The sequence below is a fragment of the Lissotriton helveticus genome, chromosome 7 (genome assembly GCF_964261635.1).
Source record: "Lissotriton helveticus chromosome 7, aLisHel1.1, whole genome shotgun sequence".
Lineage (NCBI taxonomy): Eukaryota > Metazoa > Chordata > Amphibia > Caudata > Salamandridae > Lissotriton > Lissotriton helveticus.
Window position 1 is genome coordinate 352,838,525 of NC_136068.1, and position 26,617 is coordinate 352,865,141.

Sequence of the window (26,617 nt, forward strand, 5' to 3'; positions counted from 1 at the left end):
ATTCAATCTACGGATCATAGCCTTAACCTATTTGATAACATATTTCATATTATTAAAGAGCATGTATCCAAGCCTCTCCTTTCTCCCAGACCCTCTTCCTCCTGCACCACCCCTCCCCCTCCTACATCTAGCCGCCCCTCCCCTACCACCTCCTCATCAACCCTCACATGTAGCCCCTCCTCCTCTTTCACCTCCCCCCCCTCCTCTCACATTTAGTCCACACTACTCTTGCTACATCTCCAGCCCGTCACCTCCCACAAACAGCCCTCCCCCCTCCTATCACATCACCACCCCGCCTCCTCTCCTATCCTATCTAGTCCCCCCTCCTCCGTCGCCACCCCTCCTCCTTCCATACCTACTCCCCCCACCGCCCTCACCCCTTCCCCTCCGTTCACACCTAGTCCCCCCTCCTCCTCCTCTCACAACATCACCACCCCTCCACCTCTCTCTCCTAGTCCCCACTCCCCCATCACCACCCCCCTCTTCTCACATCTCGCCTCCCCTCCTCCTCGCACATCTTCTCCTCCCCCCTCTCACACCTAGTCCCCCCTCTCCTGGCACATCACCACCCCCCTCCCCTCACACCTAACCCTCTCCTCACTACCACCCCCACTGCCCCACCTCTACTCCCCCCTCACCCCACACCACCAATATGCCCCCCTATACCACCCCCATTACCCCCCACCTCCCACACCTCCACCCCCCACCTTGTTACCCCTCCCACACACTGTCACTGTTACCACACAATTACCCACCATGGAAACTCCTTCACCATCTTCTCTCCCTCCTTCACATGCCCCTACTTCCTCTATACCCACGCCTAACACATACCAAACTCTTTACCCACCTCCACCCCATACTCTTTCACGGCCCCTCTCAGGTCTCACACCTAACAGAGTCCAATCTCCTCAACTTTTACTACGCTCTACCATCCCCACCACCACCGTCCCTAACTCCACTCTGGACAAGATTATGACCACCCTCTTCCAAATTAAAGACGAGCTACACACATTCAAAGAGCTATTCACAAATCATATTAGACACCCTTCCCTACCCAGTACCCACCTACCCCACCAGCCCCCCCACCCATCTACATCCTCATACACACACAACCCACCTCTCTGGACCTCCATCCCCGCCCATACCTCTTCCACCCGACCTTTCCGATGCATCAATTCATTGACACGCTATGACATACGTGCCCTCCTACACTCCTATGATTCCACCTCCATGGCCCGCACAGCCACCACACACCTCCCCATCCCTACTATCCATTCCAACCCTCACAGGCCCCCTACTCAAAATAATAAAGGCACCATCTCTAATAATCTCACAAAAGTCACCCTCACCCTGGACCCCTCCGCCTCCATCAGCACCCCACGGCTCAAATGCACACTTCTTAACTGTAGATCTGCCCCCAGACATGCATCGGACATAGCCGACCTTATAATCGCACGTGATCTAGACCTTATCATACTCACCGAAACCTGGTTACCAGAATCCTCCTCCCCCCTCATTGACATTTTAGTTCCCCCTAACTATCACATCATCAGATTAGACAGGGCCTGCAGGACAGGAGGTGGTATAGCATGTAGTAACCTCTCAGTAACCAGAGCCATCTCCCCTACTTTTTCCTCTTGTGAACACATATGCCTCGACGTCAACAGTGAGGGCAATCCTGTGTGCTCTCTACATATCATTTACCACCCACCAGGAGACAACCTCACCTTCACTGAACACCTCATGGACTTGATCACAACGAACTCGGGGCAACAAATTACACAAATATTCCTTGGTGATTTCAATCTTCACTGGAATGATCAAAATGACTCGTGGTCAACGGTCTCAAAAACTTCCTCAAGACCCTAGACCTCACCCAAATCTGCAACAGCCCCACTCACGACAAAGGCTCTATCCTGGAACTCATCATCTCCAAAGGTGATGCCACCCAACTTGACTCAATCCAACCCTGTCACTGGTCTGACCACCACATTATCACATTCTTCATCAATGAATATGTGAAACTTTGCCCAGCCCAATCCACCAAACCCAAGACCTGGAAAACAGACCTGAAGAAACTCAATCCCAACTCCCTACCATCACCCAGCTACAACCTTCTCCTTCCCCCCACCGGAAACAACGATGTTCAGGCGCTCACCGATCATTACCTCAAATCAATGACCACAATAGTCAATGAAGTTGCACCACTTCAGTTAAAAAGTCTCCTCCAAAATCCCTAAACCTTGGTACGACGATCTGCTCAACGATGACAGACGAGCTATGAGATTAGCTGAACGTAATTGGAGATCTACCCCCTCATTTTTTCACCTCAATGCACTAAAGAAAAAGAGAAACGCTTACTTCAGGAAAATCAAACGATCAAAGGCCGACTTCTTTAGCCTTCAACTTGACCAAGCAAAAAAACGACCAAAAAAACTCTTTGAACTAATCAAATTGCAATCCAAAGACGAACCACAACGATTACTGAACACATCCAACTCCCTACCTTCCTGTAAAGATTTCTCTACCTTCTTCAATCTAAAAACAACCAACATCAAGAATGACCTCCTCATTGATCTAAACCTATACTCTAGCCCCCTCTGCAAAACCCCCATCAAACTAAAAAACAATGCGTCCTGGTCATCCTTTGACACCTACACAGAAGATTCCATAGGCAAGATCCTGGGCACCCTGAAGCCCTCCAATCACCTCTCGGACCCTCTACCTGCTAATGCTGTAAAGGATCTCATCCCATGGCTTCTACCGCTCTGGACCAAAATCATTAACAGCTCTCTCCAACAAGGATGCATCCCAGACTCCCTCAAAGTGGGACAAGTATCGCCCATACTCCAGAAACCCACAGCTGACCCTACTGACCTTAATAATTATCGCCCTATCTCCAACATCCCTACCTTAGCCAAACTGTTAGAAAAATGTGTTCACCTCCAATTGACAAAACACATCGATCACTTTGACCTCCTCAACCGACACCAATCTGGCTTCCGCGCAGGCCACAGCACAGAATCAGCCATGACTCACATTATTGATGATGCACTCCAAATTCTTGACCAAAATGGTACCTGCCTCCTCATCCTTCTCGACCTGTCTTCAGCTTTCGACACGGTCAAACACGAGAACTTACTCGATCTGCTGAACACCAGAATGGGTCTCTCGGGAACAGTACTCAAATGGTTCACCTCCTTCCTCCACAATCGGACACAGAAATTCAAAATCAACAACACTTTTTTCCAGCCCTGCCCCAGTAACTCTAGGTGTCCCGCAAGGATCAGCCTTATGCCCTACACTTTTCAATCTAATAATGGAGCCACTCACCGTACTGCTTCATGCCTCTAATGTGCAATTCCACATGTACGCTGACGACACCCAACTCAACCTCAAACTACAATTCCCGGATGACATCAAACTTCTCAACTCAACTCTTAAGGAAACACAGACTTGGTTGGCAGAGAATCATCTCAAACTTAATGCTCAAAAAACTGAATTCTTACTAATAGCTCCCCCTACCAAAATTCACATCGCTCAGGACTGGCTTAAACACCTCAATGCATTCAACGTCCAACCCACCATTGTAGACTCAGCAAAATCTTTAGGTGTAACCCTGGACTCCAATCTCAATATGCAACAACATATCAGCAATGCAACGAAGGGAGCCAATTTCCAAATCAATACCTTGAGGAAGCTGAAACCCTTCCTCCCAGCCAACGACTTCCGAACTGCGGTCCAAGCGCTAGTTATCCCTCGGATCGATTTATGGAAGCACCACACTCTGCGGCCTCCCCCTATCTACAACCGCACCACTAAGAGCCTCTATCAATGCTGCAGCAAGACTCATCACTGGATCAAAAAGACGCTCACACATTTCCCCCGACTTAAAATCTCTTAACTGGTTACCCTATGAAGCCAGAATACACCTGAAAATTGCGTGCATAACTCATAAGGCCTTACACCACAATTCGCCTAGCTACATCGCACAGAAATTGACAATCTCAGGAGGCTCAAGAACAACAAGAAGCGCACAAACTCTCCTCCTGAAACCACAAAAATTCCACAAGACAAAAACTTACAAACGATCCTTCTCAGGGATGGCCCCCAGGATTTGGAATGCCCTCCCTCCAGAAATAAGACTTATCTCATCCACTGCATCCTTCAAAAAGGAAGTAAAATCGATCCTCCTGGCTAAACTCACTTGAACCTAAACTGTGTGAATACTATTTAACTGTTTCTCTTTCCCCTATATTACATTGTTCTTGTCTTCTCATTCTATGTAAACACTCTGATATCTGTAAGGATCTTGTTCGCGCTATATAAAACCTTGAAAATAAATTAATAAATAAATGGTAAAATTTCAAGCATGTGGATCTAATAAATATACGAATACTGGAGAACTACAGTCACAGGTAAATAACATTTCTCTATGCCTATTTAAAAATAAACTGCTACTATCTATAATGACTCCAGGAATTCATGTACAGTTATTGTGCATGTATTATCTGCAGTTTTCCAAGGTTTGAAGGAAGCAACTATGCTTTAAGCAGACTAGAACGTAATACAATGCCTCTGTTATTTTTTTATCTAAAAGGGGTGCTAAGGACAGTGCCCAGTCTGGAATTTTATGTTAAATAAATAGGATGTCAACACACTTTTCTAATGTTCACACCTTTCCTTTTTTTAGCACTTTAGATTCTCGCCCATCTGGAATGGAGGAATCTGATCAGCACCTTGCACTAGACCTTGGACTGAACGTGGACAATGCTGGTCATAAACTTTCAGACTTTGCAAATAGGCTGCCAGGTACATCGCTATTTTCATCAATACAATTATGTGAAAGCTTTGAGGAATAGGAAGGTCTATTTATAGTTTTCTGTATCACTAGCAAACGCAGGTCACCCCTCTAACTCAGACATTGCCATTTACTAATTGTTTTCAAACCAGCATCGTAATGTATCTTGTAGACAATCGGTGTTTCACAGTCTTTTGGAATCTCAGCCTAATTTCTGTGATAAACGTAAACAGGCCAAACTTGATTATCATGAGTTGCCAACAGTATTTATTAGCTAATAATGCATTTTGTTGCCAGGTCCCTAATATGGCATTCTTATATTTACAATGCTGGTGCACAAAGAGAAGTGCATTTTTACCTGAAACGTGAAAGAACACGAGTTCAATAAACATTTAATGTTGTAAACCATCAGCCACTGCAGTCCGCCCAAGGCTGGCGTGTTCTAAAGCTAGTGCATCTGAGCTGACATTGAAATGACTTGAGCTGGAACAGAGTTATTGCAGTTCAAAGAGCTACTGGATGCTTCTATGGAGACCATGCCCCTGTACAGTTACCGTCTGCTGGATCTGCCTAAAAGTGACAGTCTGGTGGTGGTAAGAAGAAACCTCATCATATGTTTTTCTAGAACAGCTTGTGGTTCTTGAGAAGGTGACCGTGGTGCTTTGGAAGCTTCCTGCTCTCAGCACCGGAATAAGTCTTCTATGCTTCCCAAACCTATCTGCTGATTGCAACCTAGTCCTTCGATTCAGTGTGTGGTGTCTACTAGACTCAGAATGATTCCCAGGCATCAGCGACTTAGCTTGGAAGATTGTTCTGTATCTAACTGTCCAACTGCATGTTCAAAGAAGAGACAAAACGAAATAACCTCTTCACAGCACACTGTAAAACCAGCAAGACAATTCCCTTGTTCTCTAATGACCTTGTGGTGCATGTTCTTAAACAACTTGCAAGTACCAGCAAAAACATGTGCATCTATGATGGGTGGTGAAATACTGATCAGTAGTGCTATTGGTCCTGCAGCAGCATGAATCCTCTTTTGATCATGATGTCATTTCCAAAAAGTAGATAAAAGAATTTGAAAAAAGTACAGAATATATCAGTAATTCTCCAGAGAGCAAAAAAGGGAACTGATGTTACTGGCTTGGGTGATTCCTTTGTGGAGCCATTACGTCACTTCCTGTGGTTATGTTCTTGTGATGTAACTGCTGGATTTGCTTTGACATCAAAATCTCATACTTAGGATGATACGTTTTCTAGGTTAATATTATGCATCCATGAGGAGAATAAAACTGAAAACAAAGGGTTATAAAGGTATTGTTCCTTAGTTGTGGTGGTGGTGGTGGTAACTCTCCCTTAGCATTACTTAATTTGCATCTCTTCACCTTTCGCACATTTGTGTTTCTGTCTATCCTGCTTTTCTAGATATTCCTTGGTGCCAATACTACATACTTCCTGTGCTTTTTGTACATTGCTTCCCTTTCCCATCATTTTTGTTGCTGCTACTTGATGCATCCTTAATTGTCCCTGGTGCTGCTGCTAGCTTGCTCACTTTAGCAACATTGTTGTTGCCTCTGTATTTCTCTGTATCTTTGCCCCTTCCTTTGTGACTTTTAGGATCATTGACTGGACTACCCCTCCAGTGGCAGCTCAGTACCGTGACGGGTGCCGGCGGACAGAGCGGGGCCCCTTTCCCTGAGCTGTTGCCAGGTAGAGGTGAGGTACACTATCCTACAAATGAGGATATTTCCAGTAAATCCTGAAAGTACTTCCCAGGATTACTGCTGCTGTATTATCTTTCGTATTTTTTTTCACTTACACAGTTAATAGCAGCAGCATCAATCAACATCATCTTGGTCCTGAAGAAAGCCACTGATACATAGTAATGATCAAGAGGCTGAAACATGTTGAGCTGATTATATGAGTAGTTTTAAATCAATACTGCTCTACACACTGCTTTTTTAATCCTGCCAGTGAGAGCAACCTAATAAACATAGAATAATTTGTGCATCTTCCTAGACAGTTTTAAATCACACCCTTTCTTTATTATTCTTTGCGCTGCACCCTTATTACACCAAAAACCTCACATATGGGATTTTAGCCTCCTAGTCACACTAGTGAAAATCTATTGAAAACATCCCTGAGCTCCTTCCTAATAGTGAGGGAGTTGTAGCCCTCAGCAGAACTAGGATTTCCTGCTGGGAGTAGGAACCCATATGATGAAGCATGTCACCTTCGGGTGAGTGAGGGTTCTAGTCCTTAAGGGATAATCCCCCTTATTGCTTACATTTTTAGCACATTTTCTTTTGAGAGTAATTTGCGCACTCATCACACACACCTATGTGCCCAAATATAGACCCGAGGTAGTAGAGTGATTTGGTGGTGTTAATCTCCCTTAGCACTACTTAATTTGCATCTCTCCACCTTCCGCACATTTTTATTTCTGTCTATCCTGCTTTTATAGGTATTCCTTGGTGCCAATAGTACATACTTCCTGTGCTTTTTGTACATTGCTTCCTTTTCTTTTTTGTTGTTGCTACTTGGTGCATCCTTAATTGTCACTGGTGCTAGCTTGCTCACTTTAGCAACGCTGTTGTTGCCTCAGTATTTCTCTATATCTTTGTTCCTTCCTTTGTGACTTTTAGGATCATTGACTGGACTACCCCTCAAAGGCAGTCGCTCCTGGCTGTCTAATCCCTCAGATGCATGCTTTTGCTTAGCCCACTACACAGTCATCACTTCTTACCCTTCTGATCGTTATTGTCTCTAGTCCAAACCCTTGCAATCACTGAATGGTCTATTCATTGTTAACATTTCATTTCTCTCTAGTGCTGTCCTACTGCATGTAGACAAGAACATGGTCTTGTCCTCGACCTTGGTGTCCTGTGAGCTGCCACTTGTGTTCTTCAGCAGCCTTGTGTTTGCTGCCACCCACTATATTCCTCAGTGTAACTACTCCTGCTTCATTTAGTCATTGCTGTCACTGTCTGCCTGTCCAAAATGTCTGTTGAATAGCAGCCTGGCGTACCTTGTCTACGTTGCCTCTGCCTTCTCTGTTTTTGCATTATTGCCTCTGTTCTATGTCTCAATAGCGGTATCACTTTTTTGCTTCCATGTCTCTAATGTATTCCTCTTGCCTTTTGATTTGTCACCTCTTCTTGTTTTCTATTCTCTTATTCTCCACAACAGTTGCTTGTTCTTTTGCCACTACCTTTCCTCTTCTGCTTATTCCCTGCTGCCCGATCCCTTCTATTGGTTGTACTGTGATTCCTTCACTTCCTGTTGTACTATATTACAACCACTCTGCTTACACTGTCTATATCCTACTTTATGCCAGTGACTCAATCTCTTGCTGCTTTTTCAGCTGAGTTACCTGTTTTTTCTCCTTGTAGATTGTGTTGTCAAACTTTTTCCTTTGATGGTACTGCCCTTTATACACTTCTTGCAGAGCGATAGATACTTCATCCTCCGAATACCACACCCTCATCACTGGCCTTCTTCCTACAGTCCTTTGATTTCATTGCCTTCATTTTGCCCCCCACCCCACTACCACTTGTACTCTCCCTGTTCACCAGCCCATTAGCCATGTTGTGCTCTTTACTCCAGCTCCTTGCCAGAACTGCCCTTTTTTTCTGCTGATACCTCTGCTGCCTTATTTTCTGGAAGCCCCTTGGCCCTTTTGTCATTTTCTTGCAAACTCCATCACTGTGCATGCCTTACTTCACCAGTTCCATGAGTGTGTTGGTCTTATTTCACCAGGCCCTAATTTGTACTGGCCTTCTTCCACCAGCTGTTACTGGTTTGGTGACCTAAAAGAGGTTAGAAATGTCCCTCACGTTGGAAGTTGGTAAGAATGGCTTTCGATCATAAGTTCATAAAGTCATACGTAAAACTCTCCTATGGTATTGAAAATTAAATACACCCATTCTGATCCCTGTACTCTTATTAATCTTCAACTTACGTTTGATGTCATTGGCGTCTCAAAAAAATGAACCCGTTGTCTGGCAGTACTCACCACCAGGTAAAGGTAATTAAAGATATTAGTAAAATAAATACTTGTGTAGTTTGGATTAGTAAATTGAATCACCTCCCGGTTAAGAGTAGTGGGTAAAGAGAGGATTAAAAATACATCTTAACGAAGAAGCAGATGAGGATGAACAAGTATGTTCCATTGATGCCCACTCTATGTTCAAGTTGCTCATATTATTTGTGTTGAAATACATTATTTAGAGTACTTATTCAAATTATTCTAATATTGAATCATATGTTTTTTCAGGCTATCCTGCACAGCCAGGAGAACAAAGACCTTTGCAGCAGATCCCTCCTCAGCTTATGCAGCATGTACAGCAGCAGCAGCAACACCAACACCAACAACAACAACAGCAGCAGCAGCAGCAACAAGCTATTGCTTCCCAGTCACAGCAACAACAGCAGCAGCAGCAAATGATGATGATGCTCATGATGCAGCAGGATCAGAAATCGGTTCGACTGCCAGTATCACAAAGCATTCACCAGCAAAGAGGTCCTATGAATTCAGAGGCACATAGAATGCCAGTACAGCAGGGTAGTAACATGCCAGTAATGGTCAGCTTACAAGGACCAGGTGCAATTCATCCATCACCTGACAAACGAATGCCTTTGCCAATCAGTGCTGCTTTAATTGGTAACGGAAGAAAGATGTCTTTTCAAGATGGCTTACAGATTCCTTCCAGGTCACCTTCTGGAGAGGGAACTTCTTTTTCGTGTCTTACTGAAGGAGGTGGAGCAGAAATGCCTCCTGTTTCGGGTGCACCACCAAACAGCATGACTCCTCATTTAGTTCTTTCACAAAATCAGGCACTGATAGGAATGTCAAAGCCTGGTCCCAGTCCGCACTCAGCTTCTCAGGGTACAAGTCCACAGCAGCATCAATCAAATTCTTTATCTGCTTCTCACAGCCACCATTACTCAAGTGTTCCTAATTCATCACAGACTTCAAGGCCTAAAACGCCAAACCGTGCAAGTCCGAGACCATACTACCCTCAAACTCCAAATAACCGTCCACCTAGCACTGAGCCCTCTGAAATAAGTCTGTCACCAGAAAGACTTAATGCCTCTATTGCAGGTCTGTTTCCTCCACAAATAAATATCCCTTTACCTCCCAGACCTAGTCTAAACAGAGGGTTCGATCAGCAAGGTTTAAACCCTACTACTTTAAAGGCTATTGGCCAGGCGCCTTCTACCCTTGCCATGAATACTCAGTCTAACTTCGGAACACCTCAGGCACAACAGGCACAAAAGCTGGATACTGTTTTAGTTGGAACAGGTAAGCAGGCAAACTCTGGAACTAAACGAGCGAGCCCAAGCAATAGTAGAAGGTCTAGTCCAGGTTCTAGTCGAAAAACAACACCAAGTCCAGGAAGGCAGAATTCAAAAGCAGCTAAATTGGCATTGACATCTCAGCAGAACTCTGTAGTCTTGCAAAGTTTGGAGTTACAGCGACGCATCATGCTTGGGCAAGGTACTTTGCAGACTTCTGTATCTGGTGGTTTTCCCAGAAGCAGTATGATAGGTGGCACAGGTCCTTCATTTTCAACATCTGCAATGAGTGGAATACCCGAGGACAACAAGGAAAGCTTCAATGCACCTCAGGACAATAATGGACAAATTGGCAAAGAACAGGCCACTATTGAGCTCAAAAGTGTTTCATGCCAAGAGATGCGAATTATGGTTTCTGAAGATCAACAAAAGAAAGATGGTCAATCCATGGATCCCAACAACCAGATTAGTGCAGCGGACACTAAGGGTCTGATCTCCTCGACAATGAGGGATGCCCCCACATCTCTGAGTCAACTGCTTGATCATTCTGGAGCTCCAAATGTTACTATTAAACCAACAAACTTAAATCTTGAAGCATCTCAAAAGTTAACATCAGGGGAAGACCTAAAAAATATGGATACCCTTCCTCCAATGCCAGAACAGACACCAAGAGAGGATTTGCCTATTCAGTTAGGTTTGCCTCACACTTCCCAAGCCAGTTCTGATCGTATTGGGCAAGACTTGGGGGGCCTCAGTTCCACCAGTTCTCACAATGTCCCCGCTGTCATTCAGAGGGCAGCCTCTTCTTCCTCATCGGTTTCTAATCCGCTGCAGCCCAATCAGATAACGGTTTTTGTAACATCAAACCCCATTACCAGTTCTGCGAACACATCAGCACCTTTGGTGTCTCATTTGCAACCTGGCTTGATGTCTACCGTAGTTACAATGCCTAATGTTCCTAAAAAGGTAATGGTTTCTGAAGGACAGTCCACTGTTCAGTCAAATGCCCGTCCTCAGTTTATCACACCAGTTTTTATCAACTCTTCTTCAATAATTCAGATGGTTAAAGGTTCACAACAGAGTACCATTCCAGCAGCACCAATTTCTTCAAGTTCCAGTTTAATGTCTCCATCTGTTGCAGTGGTTGGTCCTTTGCATATGCCTCAGAATATCAAGTTTTCACCAGTACCTCCTACTCCAAGCACGGTTTCTAATAGTAGCTCTAATATACCTACAGGCAGGGCATTAGTTATTAACTCACTAGCAAACCAAGGTCAGCTTCCCCATTCTCCTTCTGCGGTTACTTCTATGTCCCCACATGCCCATGTTTCTCCCCACTCCCAAGCTTCTTTCAATCCACAGGGTTCTCCCCACCCCCAGGCTTCTCCCCACCCCCAGGCTTCTCCCCACCCCCAGGCTTCTCCCCACCCCCAGGCTTCTCCCCATCCCCAGGCTTCTCCCCACCCCCAGGCTTCACCCCGTCCCCAGGCTTCTCCCCGTCCCCAGGCTTCTCCCCGTCCCCAGGCTTCTCCCCGTCCCCAGGCTTCTCCCCATCCCCAGACTTCTCCCCATCCCCAGGCTTCTCCCCGTCCCCAGGCTTCACCCCACCCCCAGGCTTCGCCCCACCCCCAGGCATCTCCCCACCCCCAGGCATCTCCCCACCCCCTGACTTCTTCCCATTCTCAGGTTTCACCCCACTCTCAGTTTTCACCGCATCCACAAGTGTCTCCCCATCCCCGAGCCTCCCCCCACCACCAGGTTTCTCCCCATCCCCAGATTTCTCCCCATTCCCAAGCTCCGACTCATCCTCAGGGTTCTATCCATCCCCAAGCTTCTATCCACTCCCAAATTTCTCCCCACCCACAAATTTCTCCCCACCCACAGATTTCCTCTCATCACAGAGTTTCCCCTCACCATCGAATCTCACCCCACCACAGAGTTTCTCCTCATCCACCTTTTCGCCAGACCAGGGATTGCATCAGTGATGACTTGAATTCTCAAGGTGCTGTACAACTTGACAAATATTCTGTAGCATCTCCACAAACCACAAGTGTGGTATTTTCTCCTATAACGTCTAGCCAGGGCTCTGCTGGCCACAGACGAAGCCCTGTTCCATCTACTAACTGCAAGAGCAAGCTTGACAAAATCGGTCACTTTTTATTGAGCAAAGCATGCAAGACTGTAACAAGCTCGCCTGAGCGAGCAGAGGATGTCCGTCCTCTTGAGGCTGATTTGGAAGGTATTGGATTATTAACAGGAGTACCCAACCACCAAGGGACAGAACAGCTGCCTTTGGCAGTGGACCCTAAAATGCATTCTTCACTGACATGTTTTTCAAAGCAAGGCATGTCTGGTTCTAACAGCTTTAGCGTTATCACTGCTTGTTCCTCTGTGTCCCCCTCTATTTCTGCAAGCTTACCAAGCGGCACTCCATCGCAAAATATATCTGCAAGCCCAGAGTTCCAGCATTTTACTGCGAGAATTAAAAGTAACCCTCTACGCTTACCAGATGAACAAACTGGCTTTTCTCTATCAGAGGATAATATTGGATTACTTCTAGCACAGCGACAGAATACTGGTAAGTGCTTAATGATAAGTTCTGCTTTCTGTATCTCCAATGTAAAGTAGATTAATTGCATTTGATGTTTCTTATGATTACTCACAAATTCTGTTTCACTTAGAAGACCTCATAAATGAGCATTGTTCTAACATTGAAAGGTAATATATATTTCAAGGCACATGTAGCTGACAAGCTGTGTATACTCTAGAAGATATATATATATATATATATATATATATATATATATATATATATATATATATATATATATATATATATATATATAGTGCCTGGAGTACTCACGCTCTCAGGAAACACAGAATCCGTGGATTAGTGGTATAAACTGCTGTTCATTGCACACAACGCGTTTCACCAAAAGGCTTGATCACGTGTACAATGGCACCATAGAGACAAACATAAATACCACGGCGTACCAACAAAATAGAAAACGGCTGCCGGGTTCTCTCTCCGCCATTGTTAAGTGTCACAGACATAATGTGTACCATGGTGAAGTGAAATACATCTTGAGTAACGTTGAGAAATTTCACACGACAATGACGTATTGGGTATCAGGGAGACTGCTAGCTATATCCCCGGTATAATGATTCGCAAGTGCACAGAAATAACATTGGTGTAAAAATGGTTCACCAATGCGTGCACAATAAGGGCTGGAATTCACCAGCCCGTGCATCCATTAGAAGAGAGATTGCCCGAATGTTTGTGCTCGTGCTAGATGTTTTTGAGAAGCCAGTCTGGTTATATGGTATAATGTTGTTACTGGAGGCCCATGCAGTTAGCTAATCAAGCACAGTTCCAGCAAAGTATTTGGCGTCATTGTCAATCAAGGCGATTAGACGATAATTTGCTGCAACAGATCCGTCGCCTCCCTTGAAAATTTAGGATATTATTGAACCTCTCCATGATGCAGGCAGTGTAATAGTGTTTCTGATCTGTTTAAACACCAATGTTAATGTTTTCTGCCCATAAAGCTGGATCCTGTTTGAACACCACTATACTATTAGGGCTTGGAGCCCCTTCCCATCGATCTTTAGTTATTTGCTTTTTAATTTTCTCTACATCCACCTCTTGTGGTCCTTCGGCTTGTACTGCAGTTGAAGTTTCCCAGAGATCCTGAATATGGGCGTCAAGCACGCCTATCACTTGCCGTCGGTTCTTTGTTGTGCCATTCAGAAATGCAGGCTTTTTATTGGCTCATTTGTTGTAATTATTCCCTTTTTGGGTGTTTAGTTCCGTCCCTGCGGGATTCAGAAATTGATCCCTCTGTTTGGCCATCTGCTTGGCCATCTGCTCATCCTCGCAATGCCCTCACACAGCTTGGTTCCCTACCGGGCGATTTTGCTATGTGAGCCTTCTGGTTGGCCATCGCAGCACGTTCACGCTTCCTCCTGAATTTATATGCGTGCCTTTTTTTATTTTAATGCATGTGCCCTCTTGTTAGTTTTTATTCTGCCACACTTCATCTTGAATCATGGCGGGCGATGACAGAGGCCGCACAACTTTTTTTTGTTCTGCCTGGTGCCACACTACTTTCTTAGTGCGGCTACAGACAACGTTGCAGTTTACAGGTTGCTTTCACTGCCCGTTGGGAAGGGTCAGAGTGACTTAATATTTGAGCAATAAAAAGTATATCCTATGCTTATTAGGCACCGTGGTGTTTAATGTTGCTAAACATATCCTCATTGATTTTGATGTATAATCGTTCTATGCATGTATCCCACAGACAAATGTCTTACAGACATTTGAGGTTCTTTTGCACTCGAGCCCTACAGCTCAGATTCTCCCCTCTGTTTTCATTATACAATGTGCCACTTAGTCATCTCAGAGTACTTCCTTGACTTTCAGCCCAACTTTAGAGGATGCCACAGTTGCAAATAAAATAATACAAGATATAGAGGGCAACGGACCACAAACACGAGTCGCAAAGCTGTTTATGGGAGATTGGCGCACAAAGAGCCTGTGTCTGAGAGCACCTTTTTCATGCAAATTGGTCTGTTTTATGTTCTTTTATTTCATTTTTTTTGTCTCACTGTTTTTCCCTGTGTCTTTTTATTTTCCCTTCATTTGTTTGCCCCTTTTGCTCATGAAAATGAATTTTCCGGCTGCTGCGCTTTGAATTTTGCCTGCATGGGTAAGAAAAAAAAAAACATTGCAGACTCAAAGAACAAATGCTGTGCACAACTAGTCAGTTCCGCAAATTGGAACAGCTTTTGTGTTCTTTAGCACCCAGAAAAGGGACTTTTTCAGAACAGGGTATCTCATGCTGAAGATTTTCCTGTACCATATTCTGTCATCCCGAAGCTGTCAGGCCTGTGTAACACAAAGTGGGAGCTCAGTTGATAAGGCTCATGACAAACACTGCAAAGCATTTTGTAACTGTGACATTTACAGCCTTATGTAAAGCTGCAATGTGGACCAATGCTTGGCTATCCAGTCCAAACCTGAAACAACAGTTGGACTCTAGTGGTGTGCAGTGTATTTCCTTAAGTTGAGCCTCTTCTGCCATCCTCTTGATTATTGTAAACTGCTAATCAAAACATACGCACATGAATTGATGAAAGATCCCAAACTAGAGAAGAAAATAATTACTTACCTGTAATTACTTACCTCCAAAATTAGTATCTTTCACACATTCTACTCTCTTTTCCCCCCTTTTCCTCTTAGTATTATGCGCTTAGAAAATCTGACTAGTTGAGTCTCAGAGATAGAGGAACTCTGCGTCTTTCCACCTGACTGACCGAAGTTTGGGTCATAAAACAAGGTGGATATGCTACATATAGTCTATGGCTAATTCAGTGTGGTTTCAGTGAATGTGTACACACACTGCTATGTTAACACAGATTACCGAGGGATACCAGCCTGGTGTTTGGGAATAACTTATGCATGTGAATCTGGGCGATACTGGAGTTCTGTAGTAACGAGTAAGTAACTTTTTTCTTGTCCTGCTTGTCAGACTATTTGATACTTACGAAATCACCATATCTCATTGTACCTGAAATGAAAAATATAGTTACGGATATATTGGCTGAAAGTTTTTGCCTCATGCCCCATATATTTTGTACGAACATATTAAAGGGAATACATTTTTTTTTTACTTGCGTTGTATATAGCGCTGGCTAGACCCTGAGGTATCATAGAACTTTACATGAGGAGAGGTAAATAGGTTACAAGTTACACATTGTTTCAGAAGTTACATCAATTACAAGTTACATCTGTTGGTTTACTGCGTATAGAGGGGTAAGGGGGTAATGTAAAAGGGCGACAGGGAGGGAGTTTAAGCGGAGCATAGGCACAAGGATAAACAAAGCAGGCAGGGGAAGAGATTCAGGAGATAGAGGAAAGGAATGGGGGAGGCAAGCAAAGAATGAAGGAGGGAATAGATGAGGAGGGGGTAGGAGACACAGCAAGGAGACGAGGTAGTAACTGTGTCTGATGTCTGCCTGGGTGGGAGACGTTTCCCCACGGTAAAGGGATTATTCCCAATCTTCCATTATGTGTGACTCCCTTGTCACGGTGAACTCTCTCAGCAGGGTCGCTGAGACTCCAGTGCATAGATGCTGGATCCCTCCCCAACAAGGGGAGAGGAGTGCTTTGGTAACGGGCACACTTAGAAGAATTACGGAGGGAAGAGGAGGGGGTAGAAACCACAGCGTGAACACAGTATCCGAATTCCAGCAGGGTAGGAGACGTTTCCCAGTGGTAAGGGGAACAATCCCAGTCCTCCACTATGTGTGACTCCCTTGTCACTGTGGACTCTCTCAGAAGGGTCTCTGATACTCCAGGGCAAAAAATGCTGGATCCATCCCCAAGAAGGGGAGTATGAGTGCTTTGGACAAGGGCATACTTTTGGGGGCCATTTTAAGGAGTCAGGCTGGTAGGGTTACATAGGTTGCGAGTTACACATTGTTACAGAAGATACGTCCATTACAAGTTACATCCGTTGATTCATGGTGTGTAGAAGGGTAAGGGGGTAATGTAAAAGGGCGACAGGAGGGAGATTAAGCAGAGCATAGGCACAAGGATAAACAAAGCAGGCAGGGGGAGAGAGATTCAGGTGAGCGAGGAAAGAAATATGGAGAGGCAAGCAAAGAATGAAGGAGGGAAGAGGTGGGGGAGGGGGTAGGAGACACAGCGAGGAGACTAGGAAGTAACTGTGTCTGAAGTCCGGCTGAGTGGGAGACGGCTAGACCCGGGGTATCAGAGCGCTTTACAAGAGGAACGTTCCGTTGCAAGTTACATCAATTATAAGAGCATAGTAAGGTACAGTAAGCAAAACCAATGTTGCGTGAGTTCGTGGGAGGGGGGAGGAGCCATAGCAGGAAGACATCATGTCCGTGCCTCTGTAGATCCCTGTGTAAGCGTTAATGCAGTAGTTGGTCTCTGCGATGATGAAGCCCTGCTCGTGGGAGGCAGCAGACAGCTCGGACCCCAGGACGCTGTTTAGATGCCGAGATATGTGAAGTAAAAGAGGCAGGACTTCATCTTTCTCTGGAAGATGAGGCCAAATTATCTTTCTAGTCCCTAAAGCACCAGAACACCAGAGCAATACAGAGCAGGCTGCAGTCGTGATCGAAGACGGGCGCCATCTTGGGGTCAGGCCAAACTCAGCCTGTCTACTGCAGTCCGTGCTAGCCCAGCGTTCCGCTTCTATGTTTGGTCACTAGCGGTTGTCTCGTTGTGTAGCAACCCTTTCCACCCAAGATGTAATGCACTCTGATGCTGTGCCTCAGAGTGTTCCCGCTCTAGAGCCAGCTGCAGAGTCCGGCGGGCACCATGTTAAGGTCAGGCACCCCGAATAGAGCAGCTCCGCCGCGGTGTTTACAGTGAACGTATGGAGATGGCCCCCTGCTCACTAACCTCTGCGACGCGGTGTTGGGTCGCTCCTCGTGTCTGGATAGCCGGGTGACGAGGGACCGGGCCATTGGGTGTCTCGGTGGCGTGGAGGGAGGAAGGGCCCCCGATCATTAGTCCGGCCCGGAGTGCTCCCTTTGAGAATGTATGTTTCTTTGCAGTCCAACTTAGCATGTGCATTATTCTAAAAGCTTTCAGGAAGGTTTCCGGTGCAATTAAGTCACTCTTCCTCTGTGAGTTCAAGTGTCTGACTATGCTTTACCTACATGCAGTAAATTTGGTACAGCATAATAATTTGCTCTTTTGTTTCTTGCAGAAATGGAGGTGAACTGCACATTAAGCACTGGTCAGAGGTAAGTCATAATATTTCAGAGGTATTGCTTGGTGAGTTAGACTTCTGTATGCCTTAGTATTGTCCAACTTGTTTCTGTCCTCAACTTTCGTGTTACAAAATCATTATCAGTTTCCTCAGTCCAACAGTTGATTTAAAGCACACTATGCATGTATGTGCCCAAACACACATCACTGTCGGGTAAAGACTCTGTACTGGCAACTTGGCATTCAGCCAACATAGTAAAAGGTGGCACACCTAAGTGCAGTTTCTAGCGGTCATTCTTAGTCTTGTGCCGCATTCCCTCTTTTAAATGTATGTGTAAATGGGGTGCAGTTTTAGTACCAAAAACATTTTACTTGACTTAAAGCATCACGTTACTGAGTGATGACCGTGCGTTGCTGAAATCTAATTTTGGCACAGCCAAAATGATGTTCTTGCTTTTTAACCTAACCTTCTTAGAGGAAGGCTGCATGTAGTGCAAAACCCTAAACCATTCCATTGTATCTGACTTTTAAACATTCCTCCCACAGCAGGGCTTTCTTATAGGGAAAAGTTATATTATTTGCTTGATGTTTAGTAATCCTTCGCATCCGCACACCCCGTAATTCATAGAAAGGTTTACGCCTGCTGAAGGACTTATGACACTGTACAGAAGCTATTTACAAAGTGGAGTGTGCTAAAGTGGCCTTCCCTTCCTGTTTACAAGTCCCAAATGTATGTAACAGGTGTTTGTGACCTCAGTTGTAATCACTAACCATTGTTCAGGCACTGACCCACCAAGTTGTGGGGGAAACTGATTTGCAAAGGGGAAGCTGTCCAGGTGGATAGTTTATTATTTGGGATTCATTTTAGGCACTCTCGGGTGGAGGCAAGGGGGTGGAGGACCTCTGCCTGATGTCTTCCCAAATGAGATTTTAAAAATAAACAGCATTTTTCTCTTTAAAGGACATAGGCTCCTTTAAACAATGTTTGCAGTTTGGAAAAACAAATATGCTTTTAAAATGTCTCCTGTTTCTAGCCATCTTCTCCAGGTGTCTTAAGATTGTCCCTGTGCTCTTTGGGTGCACCTACCTTTATATCCCCTGTGTCCCCGGTTTCTAACATAGATTGTAATTTCAGTCTGCTTCCATCTTGCCTGTCAGCATTTGTTTTGCAATTTGTGTAGAAATAAGCCTTGCAAAATTCTTACTTTTTCTCTTCTTTTCTTTATTTTCAATCTGTTAATTCCATGCAATTCAGTCTCTTTGCTAAATGTCCTCTGTGGCTGTCCAACATTTGTTTAGGGACCTACTGTCTAGTGAACTCCTGCGTTTACCTAATTGTGTTAGGGTCCTTGAATTAATTGTCTAAAGCAAAGCAAAAGTGGTAGGCAGATGTAGAGGGTCTTATATTGCAGGAAAAGGTTCCTCCTCAAGTAACTGGAGATAAGTAAATGCTTCTGGATAACAGGTGTGGTACCACTGACTGCAGGACATTTTGCTACTAATAAGGATATATCCTTTTTTCATTACCCTTATGCCTGTCATTCAAAGTGTAAACCTTGTGTTCTACCGGGTGTGGTAGTTCCCTTCCGAGCCAAAACCCTAAGTGGGTTGGCAGTTTAGATTACAGAAATGAACATTTTGTTTCTCAGGGAATCTGCCTTGTAAGTGCCAGTGATGGGCATTGGTTACTGTTGGGTTAGATGGACATTAACCCTATTTCTTAGGAGAGTCACTTCTTCTAGTGTTAAGTCTAATTACTTTTTCTGCGCTAATCAATTTGCAGGAAACCTAATCTAAAACCTGTCTGTTTTGGCAGTCAAAACAGCACTGTGGTTCAAGATTTTTCTCATCTGATGTGGTTTACACAAAGGATTTTATGAGGGTTTCTTACCCCTCTGGCCGCCATCATGGATAGCATCTCAGGTTCCCAACACAACAAAGAGTAACCCAAAGGACTCAAAACCCATGTCAAAGTGCCCAGTTTCACGAGTTGGTCGAAGGATTGAAGTCAAGTCTTCGGACATATGAACATTATTATTAATATTATTTTCACTACATTATAGGAAAAGGAGCTTCTTCCGCTTCTTGGACTCCTGATTTTGGGAAACAACTGCAAGATTGAGAATAGCCGATCGCAGGTCCTTCTTAGGGCGATAGGGAGTGATGAGGGATTTGTTGATAGCCGGACCCGTTCCCCACATAGTCTTAGGTGCAATGCAGAGGGCCTTGAATTTTACTCTTTCGGGGATTGGCGGCCAGTGTAGGATTTTTAGGGCTGGTTTGGCTGACTGGGTTTTTGAAATCCCGAGTAGCATCCTAGCAGCACAGTTCTGAGCAACTTGGAGCTTCCTTAATGTTGCTTTGAGAGACCCTAAGTAGAGGGAGTTGCCATAGTCCAATCTTGATAGGACCAAGGCCTGAATCAGGATTCTTTTTGCAGCCATTGGAAGGAGAGGGAGGACCTTTCGGAGTAGTCTGAATGTACCAAATCAGGCCCCTGTCAGTTCACCGCTTCGTGGTCAAACTTGAGAGAATTGTCTAACCAGACACCCAGACTTTTTATCCTGGTTTTGGGAGGTACTTGGGCCATATCTGATTAAGGTCCATGCTGGAGTGGTTGCCTAGGAGCATAAGTTCAGTTTTGCCTCTATTAAGTCTGAGACAGGAGTGCTCCATCCAAGAGGCCACTTTCTCCAGACATGTTCGAAGTCAGAGAGAGAGTTATGACCAGCTGTGTCTCATCCGCGTAGGTGACAATTTTAATCCTGTGAGGCAGGATGATATCAGCGAGTGGCCGCATATACACATTAAATGGTGTGGGGCTCAGTGAGAATCCCTGCGGGACTCAGCAGCTGAGCGCTAGTCTCCTAGATATTGCGTCCCCTGAAAAGACCTGAAAGGTTCTGTTGTCTAGGTAAGATTGTATCCAGGAGATCGCTTCATCTTGGATCCCTAGCCTCCTGAGTCTCTCCACTAGGATGGCAACGTTAACTGTGTCGAAGGCTGAGCTTAGATCAAGGAGGATGATAGCAACTACTCCTCCCTGATCTCGGATTTGTTTAGAGTCCTCAACCACAGCAAGAAGAGTAGTTTCGGTTCTGTATTTAGGATGGAACCCCGTCTGGGTGGTATGCAGGAGGTCATGGGTTTCCAAGAAGTCAGAGAGAGTAGAGTTCACATGTTTTTCCAACATTTTTATGATGGCCGGCAGCAGCGAAATTGGGCAATAGTTGCCCAAGTCATCTGGGTCTAGGCTAGGTTTTTTCAATAAGGTCTTGACCATGGCATGTTTCCATGGACCAAGGACTGATCCTGTGGAAATGGAGAGATTTACAATTTACAAAATAGTAGGAAGGATCGCGTTTCCTGCTTTATGTAGGATGTGTGGGGGGTTGGCTCTAGAGGGAGCCTGATTTTATTTGGGGAAACATTTCTGTCAACTTATCCAGGTTCAAAGTTGAGAATTCCTTACGCACATGTTCTGGTTTGTGTAAGGGCATGTCCATTGATAGGTCACTGGGGCGGGTGGAGCTAGGGAATGCGGTATAAAGCTTTTTAATTTTTTCCTGAAAGAAATCTTCCAGTGCGTTACACCATTCTGGGGAGGCCTCAAGGATTAATTCATTTTTGGAAGCTCTAGGAGATCCTTCGCAACGCGAAAAATTTCCCTGGGAGTATTAACGGTAGTGATGCCTTCGTAGTAACTGGCCTGTGCTACTTTTATTTCCTTTTGATAGTTTGAGTGGGGGTAACCTCTCTGCATATTCCTAGGACTGTTGCCGGAGCTAAAGCTAATCATATTTTCAGCTTCAGAAACCCACTCTAAAAAGTGAATACTGACCACTGACATTTATCGGCAATTAATAATAATAATAATAATCCACATTTGTAAAGCGCGAACAATCACCCGTAAGGGTCTCTAGACGCTGGGGACCGTCGGGAAGATTAAGCAAGCTATTGCCCAGAGTCACATGGTGCTGGGCTAATCTGCCGCCGGCCCCGGGGATCGAACTTTGATCCCCAGATTCCGGAGTCAGTTGCCCTGGCCGCAGCGCCACACCTCTTCCTTAATTAAGCCACGTTTGATTAATTCCTTTCTATTTAAGATGAATACATCTCCTCCTGTGCTGGTTACTATTCATCCAGGCTTCGCAATGTGTTAGTAGGGATTTCAGGTATTTTCCTCGTACCCCCTTGGACTTATTTGCTCCTACCCAGGATTCTGACACAGACCAGAGGTCCTGTTTTGTGATCTAGAGTGAGGTGAGACCTCTCCTTTTTTGAGCTGTTATGCTTGCACTGCATTGCCAGTAGTACAGTTTCACGTTCTGAACTAATGTCTGCCCCTCTGTAACCTAGTGATTATGTAGACTTGTGCTAATTAAAAATAATGAGATGGCATGTAGACCAGCATATATAACTTTGACACCATGTAAAGGACATTGTCAGCCTATTGTTCACCAAACCAAGTAGCTTTGTTTGCAGCATAGGAAGTGCAGGATAAAGCAATAGGGCTCTTGCTTGTTGGCAAAATTACTTCTTAATGTATATTGATGACGTTTTGCGGTCCGTGCTAAACAAGGGCTCTGACATCAGAATTGTGCATGTACTTAACTACAAGGTATTGGACATGTTTAATTATTTTTCTTTTCAAAGCTCTTAAGATCAGGCAACCACCTTTGTCAACGGTCTTTTGCTGCCCCATTTCTTTTTCATCTTTCAGAAAAAAAGGTTATGAAGTCGTTTATAAGCATCAACAATTGCTCTTTGGCATATCACAAAATCTCAGTACAAATGCAAGTCACTTGAGTTTCCATCAATTCTGGAAAAAATCAGATATTTTCTAAAAATGTATCTGAAAATGATAATTCTTATGTGTGTATACAAGATGTATCTTTTAGACAACAGTGGTAATGAGTAACAGGCTTATAAGTCTCTTTTTCCTTAATCAAACCATTCCGATAGATTCCATAATCAAACCATTCCGATAGACATTTTAGTATCTTTCAGGAAATTATTTTTCTCAGTGTGACCTGAAGTTGGTTTTGTCTCACCTTATGCACAAGTCCTTTGGATAATGGGCTTATTGTGGCTATGGTGTACTCTTTTTGAAGGTTGCCTTCCTTTCACTAGTTTTATACTATTCTTTATCCAAATGTGTTGCTCATGATGCATCCTTTTATTCTCAAGATACTCTAGTGGAGAGAAAATGCTCTTCTTTTATTCAAGAACTCATTCTTCCTCAGAAGTGTATTAATAATAAATGTGAACGAAAGTGGGCTTTAAAATTCTTCCTGACCAAGATCTTCACTCACATCTTTGTCACTCAATGGAGTAGATACTCTTCCTCTTGAAAACAAATGTTGAAAGATGGTAAATTACAGTTGTGCCGGTTACAAGTTTCATCATACAACCTTCACGGATGTGTGTTTGGTCTCAAAACTAAGGCAGCATTAGTGGTGATTCACCAACAATGCCTGCTACAGAAGATTTCTATTTCTGATGTATTGAGCTCCGAAACGAAGTGCACCATTCCTAAGGGAGATCATATTTCTTTAAAAGAAAGCATGGTTGATAGTATTTAGGGAATGTTGATAATCTATACCAAATAAGCCTGGAGTTGAATGTGCAAAAGAATTTAATTAGCATTTAACATTATCCAGCCAAGCTGTGTATAATGGAAATGAAAGTGCCTGAAAATCCGGCTTAAACTTTTTAAATTACAATCTATAATTAAACTTTAAAGTTTAATAGCTTCTTGGTAGATTACAAATTGTAATATCAGGTAAATCAATTTTGTTAAAATGTTTTGCACGTCAAAAAGCTAGACTATTCTTATTGTTTAGTCCTTTTTTTTTAACAATTTTTTATTGTGGTGTTATCTGAGCATACAGACACAAAATATCCCGCGATCCAAATCTGGACCGGCATCCCAAGTTTCCTTGCGCATCATACAGCCGTTAAGCCCACATCCCAGAGGTCGGGCGGCATTAAACAACAGGAATGCCCAGAACAATACAATAGACAAAATTGAAGTAACCGCTAACAGCGACATGTACACCATTTTGTGGCATGGTAGGGTGAGAGTTTTCCACTTCACCCTCGCTTGCTTGCCAGCCCAGGCTAATTCTGACATTAATGACTGTAAGCGGGAGAAAAAACATTTGGGCAAGACCATAGGTATATTCATGAATAAAAACAACAGTCGCGGTAGGACCACCATTTTCATTATCGATATTCTACCCACAAGGGAGAGGGGCAATCCCACCCAAATGGCCACATTGTCTTCAAGGCGAGCTATAGCTCTGCCGTAGTTCTCACGAAATACCGTCTCCGAGTCAGTGTTGAGCTGTATCCCCAAGTAGCGAATGGGACAGTAGGACATTTTAGCGGGTATTCCATTTCAAAACTCTCGGTGGCTGTAGTAATTGGAAATGCAGTGTACTTGGTCCAATTCACCGATAGCCCGGACAGTGCGCCGAACCTCACCACCTCCCGCAAGAGGGGAGCCAAATTCCTCTTCGGCTCCCTGACATAGAGCAGGGTATTGTCTGCGTATGTGGATATGACTAGTTGGTAAGAAGGGAATTGCAGGCCCCTATGGGAGTGATGTTCTCGCATCGCCCTCGCTAGTGGCTCCGCCACTAGCACATAAAGTGTGGGCGACAATGGGCAACCCTGACGGGTCCCTCTTTGAATGTGGATGGGTTCTGTGACAAAATTCCCTATCTTAATGCGCACCGATGGGTCATTGTAGAGCGCCGCCACCCTCTGCAGGAACACGGGGCCAAGCCCAAACCTGGTGAGGACCGCTCTCATAAAAGGCCACTCCACGGAGTCGAAGGCCTTCTCCATGTCTAAAAACACAGCCAGTGCCCTCGCCTATGGCAGTGTGCTGGATGGCCCCAAAGACTGTGCGCAGGTTATAGGTGATGTTCCGACCCAACATGAACCCTGCCTGTTCAGGTGCCACCAGTGCAGGGGCTAATAGTGCCAGCCTAGTCGCTAGGACCGTGGCGTATATCTTAGTATCCACGTTCAGTAGCGACAGAGGTCTGTATGAGCTACACTCCTCCGGAGGCTTGTCCGGCTTTGGTATGGCAACTATCAGTGCTTCCCTCATCGTCTGTGGCATCTGCCCCGTCTCGCCCATATCTGCGAACAGAGCCGATAAATGCGGGAGCAGCAGGCCAAGTACGCCTTATAGAAGCTGACCGTCAGTCCATCCGCCCCGGGGGCGCTCCCGGCTCTCATCCCACCCAGGGCCTCTCTGATCTCGTCATGTTCGATAGGGTGCATTAAAAATTCCCTCTGGACGTTAGATAAAAACGGGAGCTCTATGTGTTCTAGATATTCTAAGATGTCCGCTTCTCCCCCCGTCGCTCTGGAGCTGTTTAGGTCAGTGTAGTATTCCCTGAACCTCTGTGCTATCTCAACTTCTTCGGTGAGGGCAACACCCTCCTTAGATCTTATTTCAGGGATCGTGATTTTCCTACGCTGTTGCTTCACCATGTTGGCCAAGATCGCTCCCGGTCTGTCCTTCTCACCATATACCCTAGCTGTGGCATACTTCCCCAGGTGTTTGATTTCCGTGTCCGCCACAGCCTGATACTCCGCTATTAGCTTTTTCAATTCTACGCTGTCCGCATCCGTGCCTCCGGACACTTGGCGAGCTTCACATTCCGCCAATTACCTTTCTAGACATGTCAACCTCTGCCGGATGGAGCGGAGTACCCCTGAGTGCTTGCTCATGGCCATCCCCCTGATATACACTTTAAACGCCTCCCACACCGTTTGGAAGCTGTCAACTGACCCAATATTCGCTTAAAAAAACGTCTCTATCGCAACGTGTAACTCTTCTCTGTACACCGGATCTTGTAGGGAGTACTGTGGAAACCGCCACAGGAATGGGGGGGATTACTGTCCGAGGCGTCGTTAGTTCTATCAGTATGGGGGAGTGATCGGAGAGCATACGAGGCAGCACTTGGCACCTCCGCACTCGTGAGAGCAGGCCCGACGTGGCCAGCCAGTAGTCAATACGTGTAGAGATGTTATGGAAAGCTGAGTGAGTAGTGTATGAATCCCCCCCGTATAGGGTATAAGCCTCGCCACACGTCTGCCAGGTCCTCGCTAATTAGTATTTTGTCCAATTCCCTAGCCGCCTTAGCCTGTTGTCTCGGCGGGCCGCTCGAGGGATCCACCTCAGGGCTGCGGATTAGATTGAAATCCCCGCCCCACAGGGCAGCCAGGCCTGGCAAACCCCAGGTTGTTTCTGCCAGCCCAGCGCAGAACTCGGGGCAATCATAGTTTGGGCCATAGAGATTAATGACTAGTGCCTCCAACCCCCTGCCCGCTACTTTTGAAATTACATAGCGGCCAGCCGGATCCGCTGTAAGCAGGGTCAGTGTGAGGTCCGATTTTGGGTTCACCCATGTTATTACCCCCCTCGCATGTGTGGTAAAATCAGCGGAATTTATATGTCCTCTCAACCTCCTGTCACTCAGCCTAGGGCTTCCCTCGGGTAGGTGTCTCTTGTATTAAGGCTAAATCGATGTGGTGTCTAGTGAGATAATTTAGCACCCTGCGCAATTTGCGGTGGTCGTTCAGCCCTCGTACATTCCACGCCATGTTTCTCAGACCGCAGTCGCCTGCGCCAACTCCTGTGTCATTAGGTGTGCCCTGCACTGTCACGGGAGGTTAACATTATCGCAGTCTTGGTAGCATTATAGGGATAGATAACTGTAAGCATGTGCTGGCCGTCACCTCTAAACAAA

The 26,617-nt window shown here is 45.1% G+C and overlaps 1 protein-coding gene across 4 annotated transcripts in view; it reads left to right on the forward strand.

Annotated features, from left to right (window-relative positions):
- Positions 1-26,617, forward strand: part of NCOA6 (nuclear receptor coactivator 6) — a 410,255-nt gene that overhangs the window by 291,680 nt on the left and 91,958 nt on the right. For all 4 annotated transcript variants that reach the window (XM_078652166.1, XM_078652165.1, XM_078652167.1 and 1 more), the window contains exons 10-12: positions 4,694-4,812; positions 9,075-12,674; positions 17,842-17,878. In XM_078652166.1, the coding sequence (XP_078508292.1) occupies positions 4,694-4,812; positions 9,075-12,674; positions 17,842-17,878 (3,756 nt within the window). The remainder of the gene's footprint in view (positions 1-4,693; positions 4,813-9,074; positions 12,675-17,841; positions 17,879-26,617) is intronic.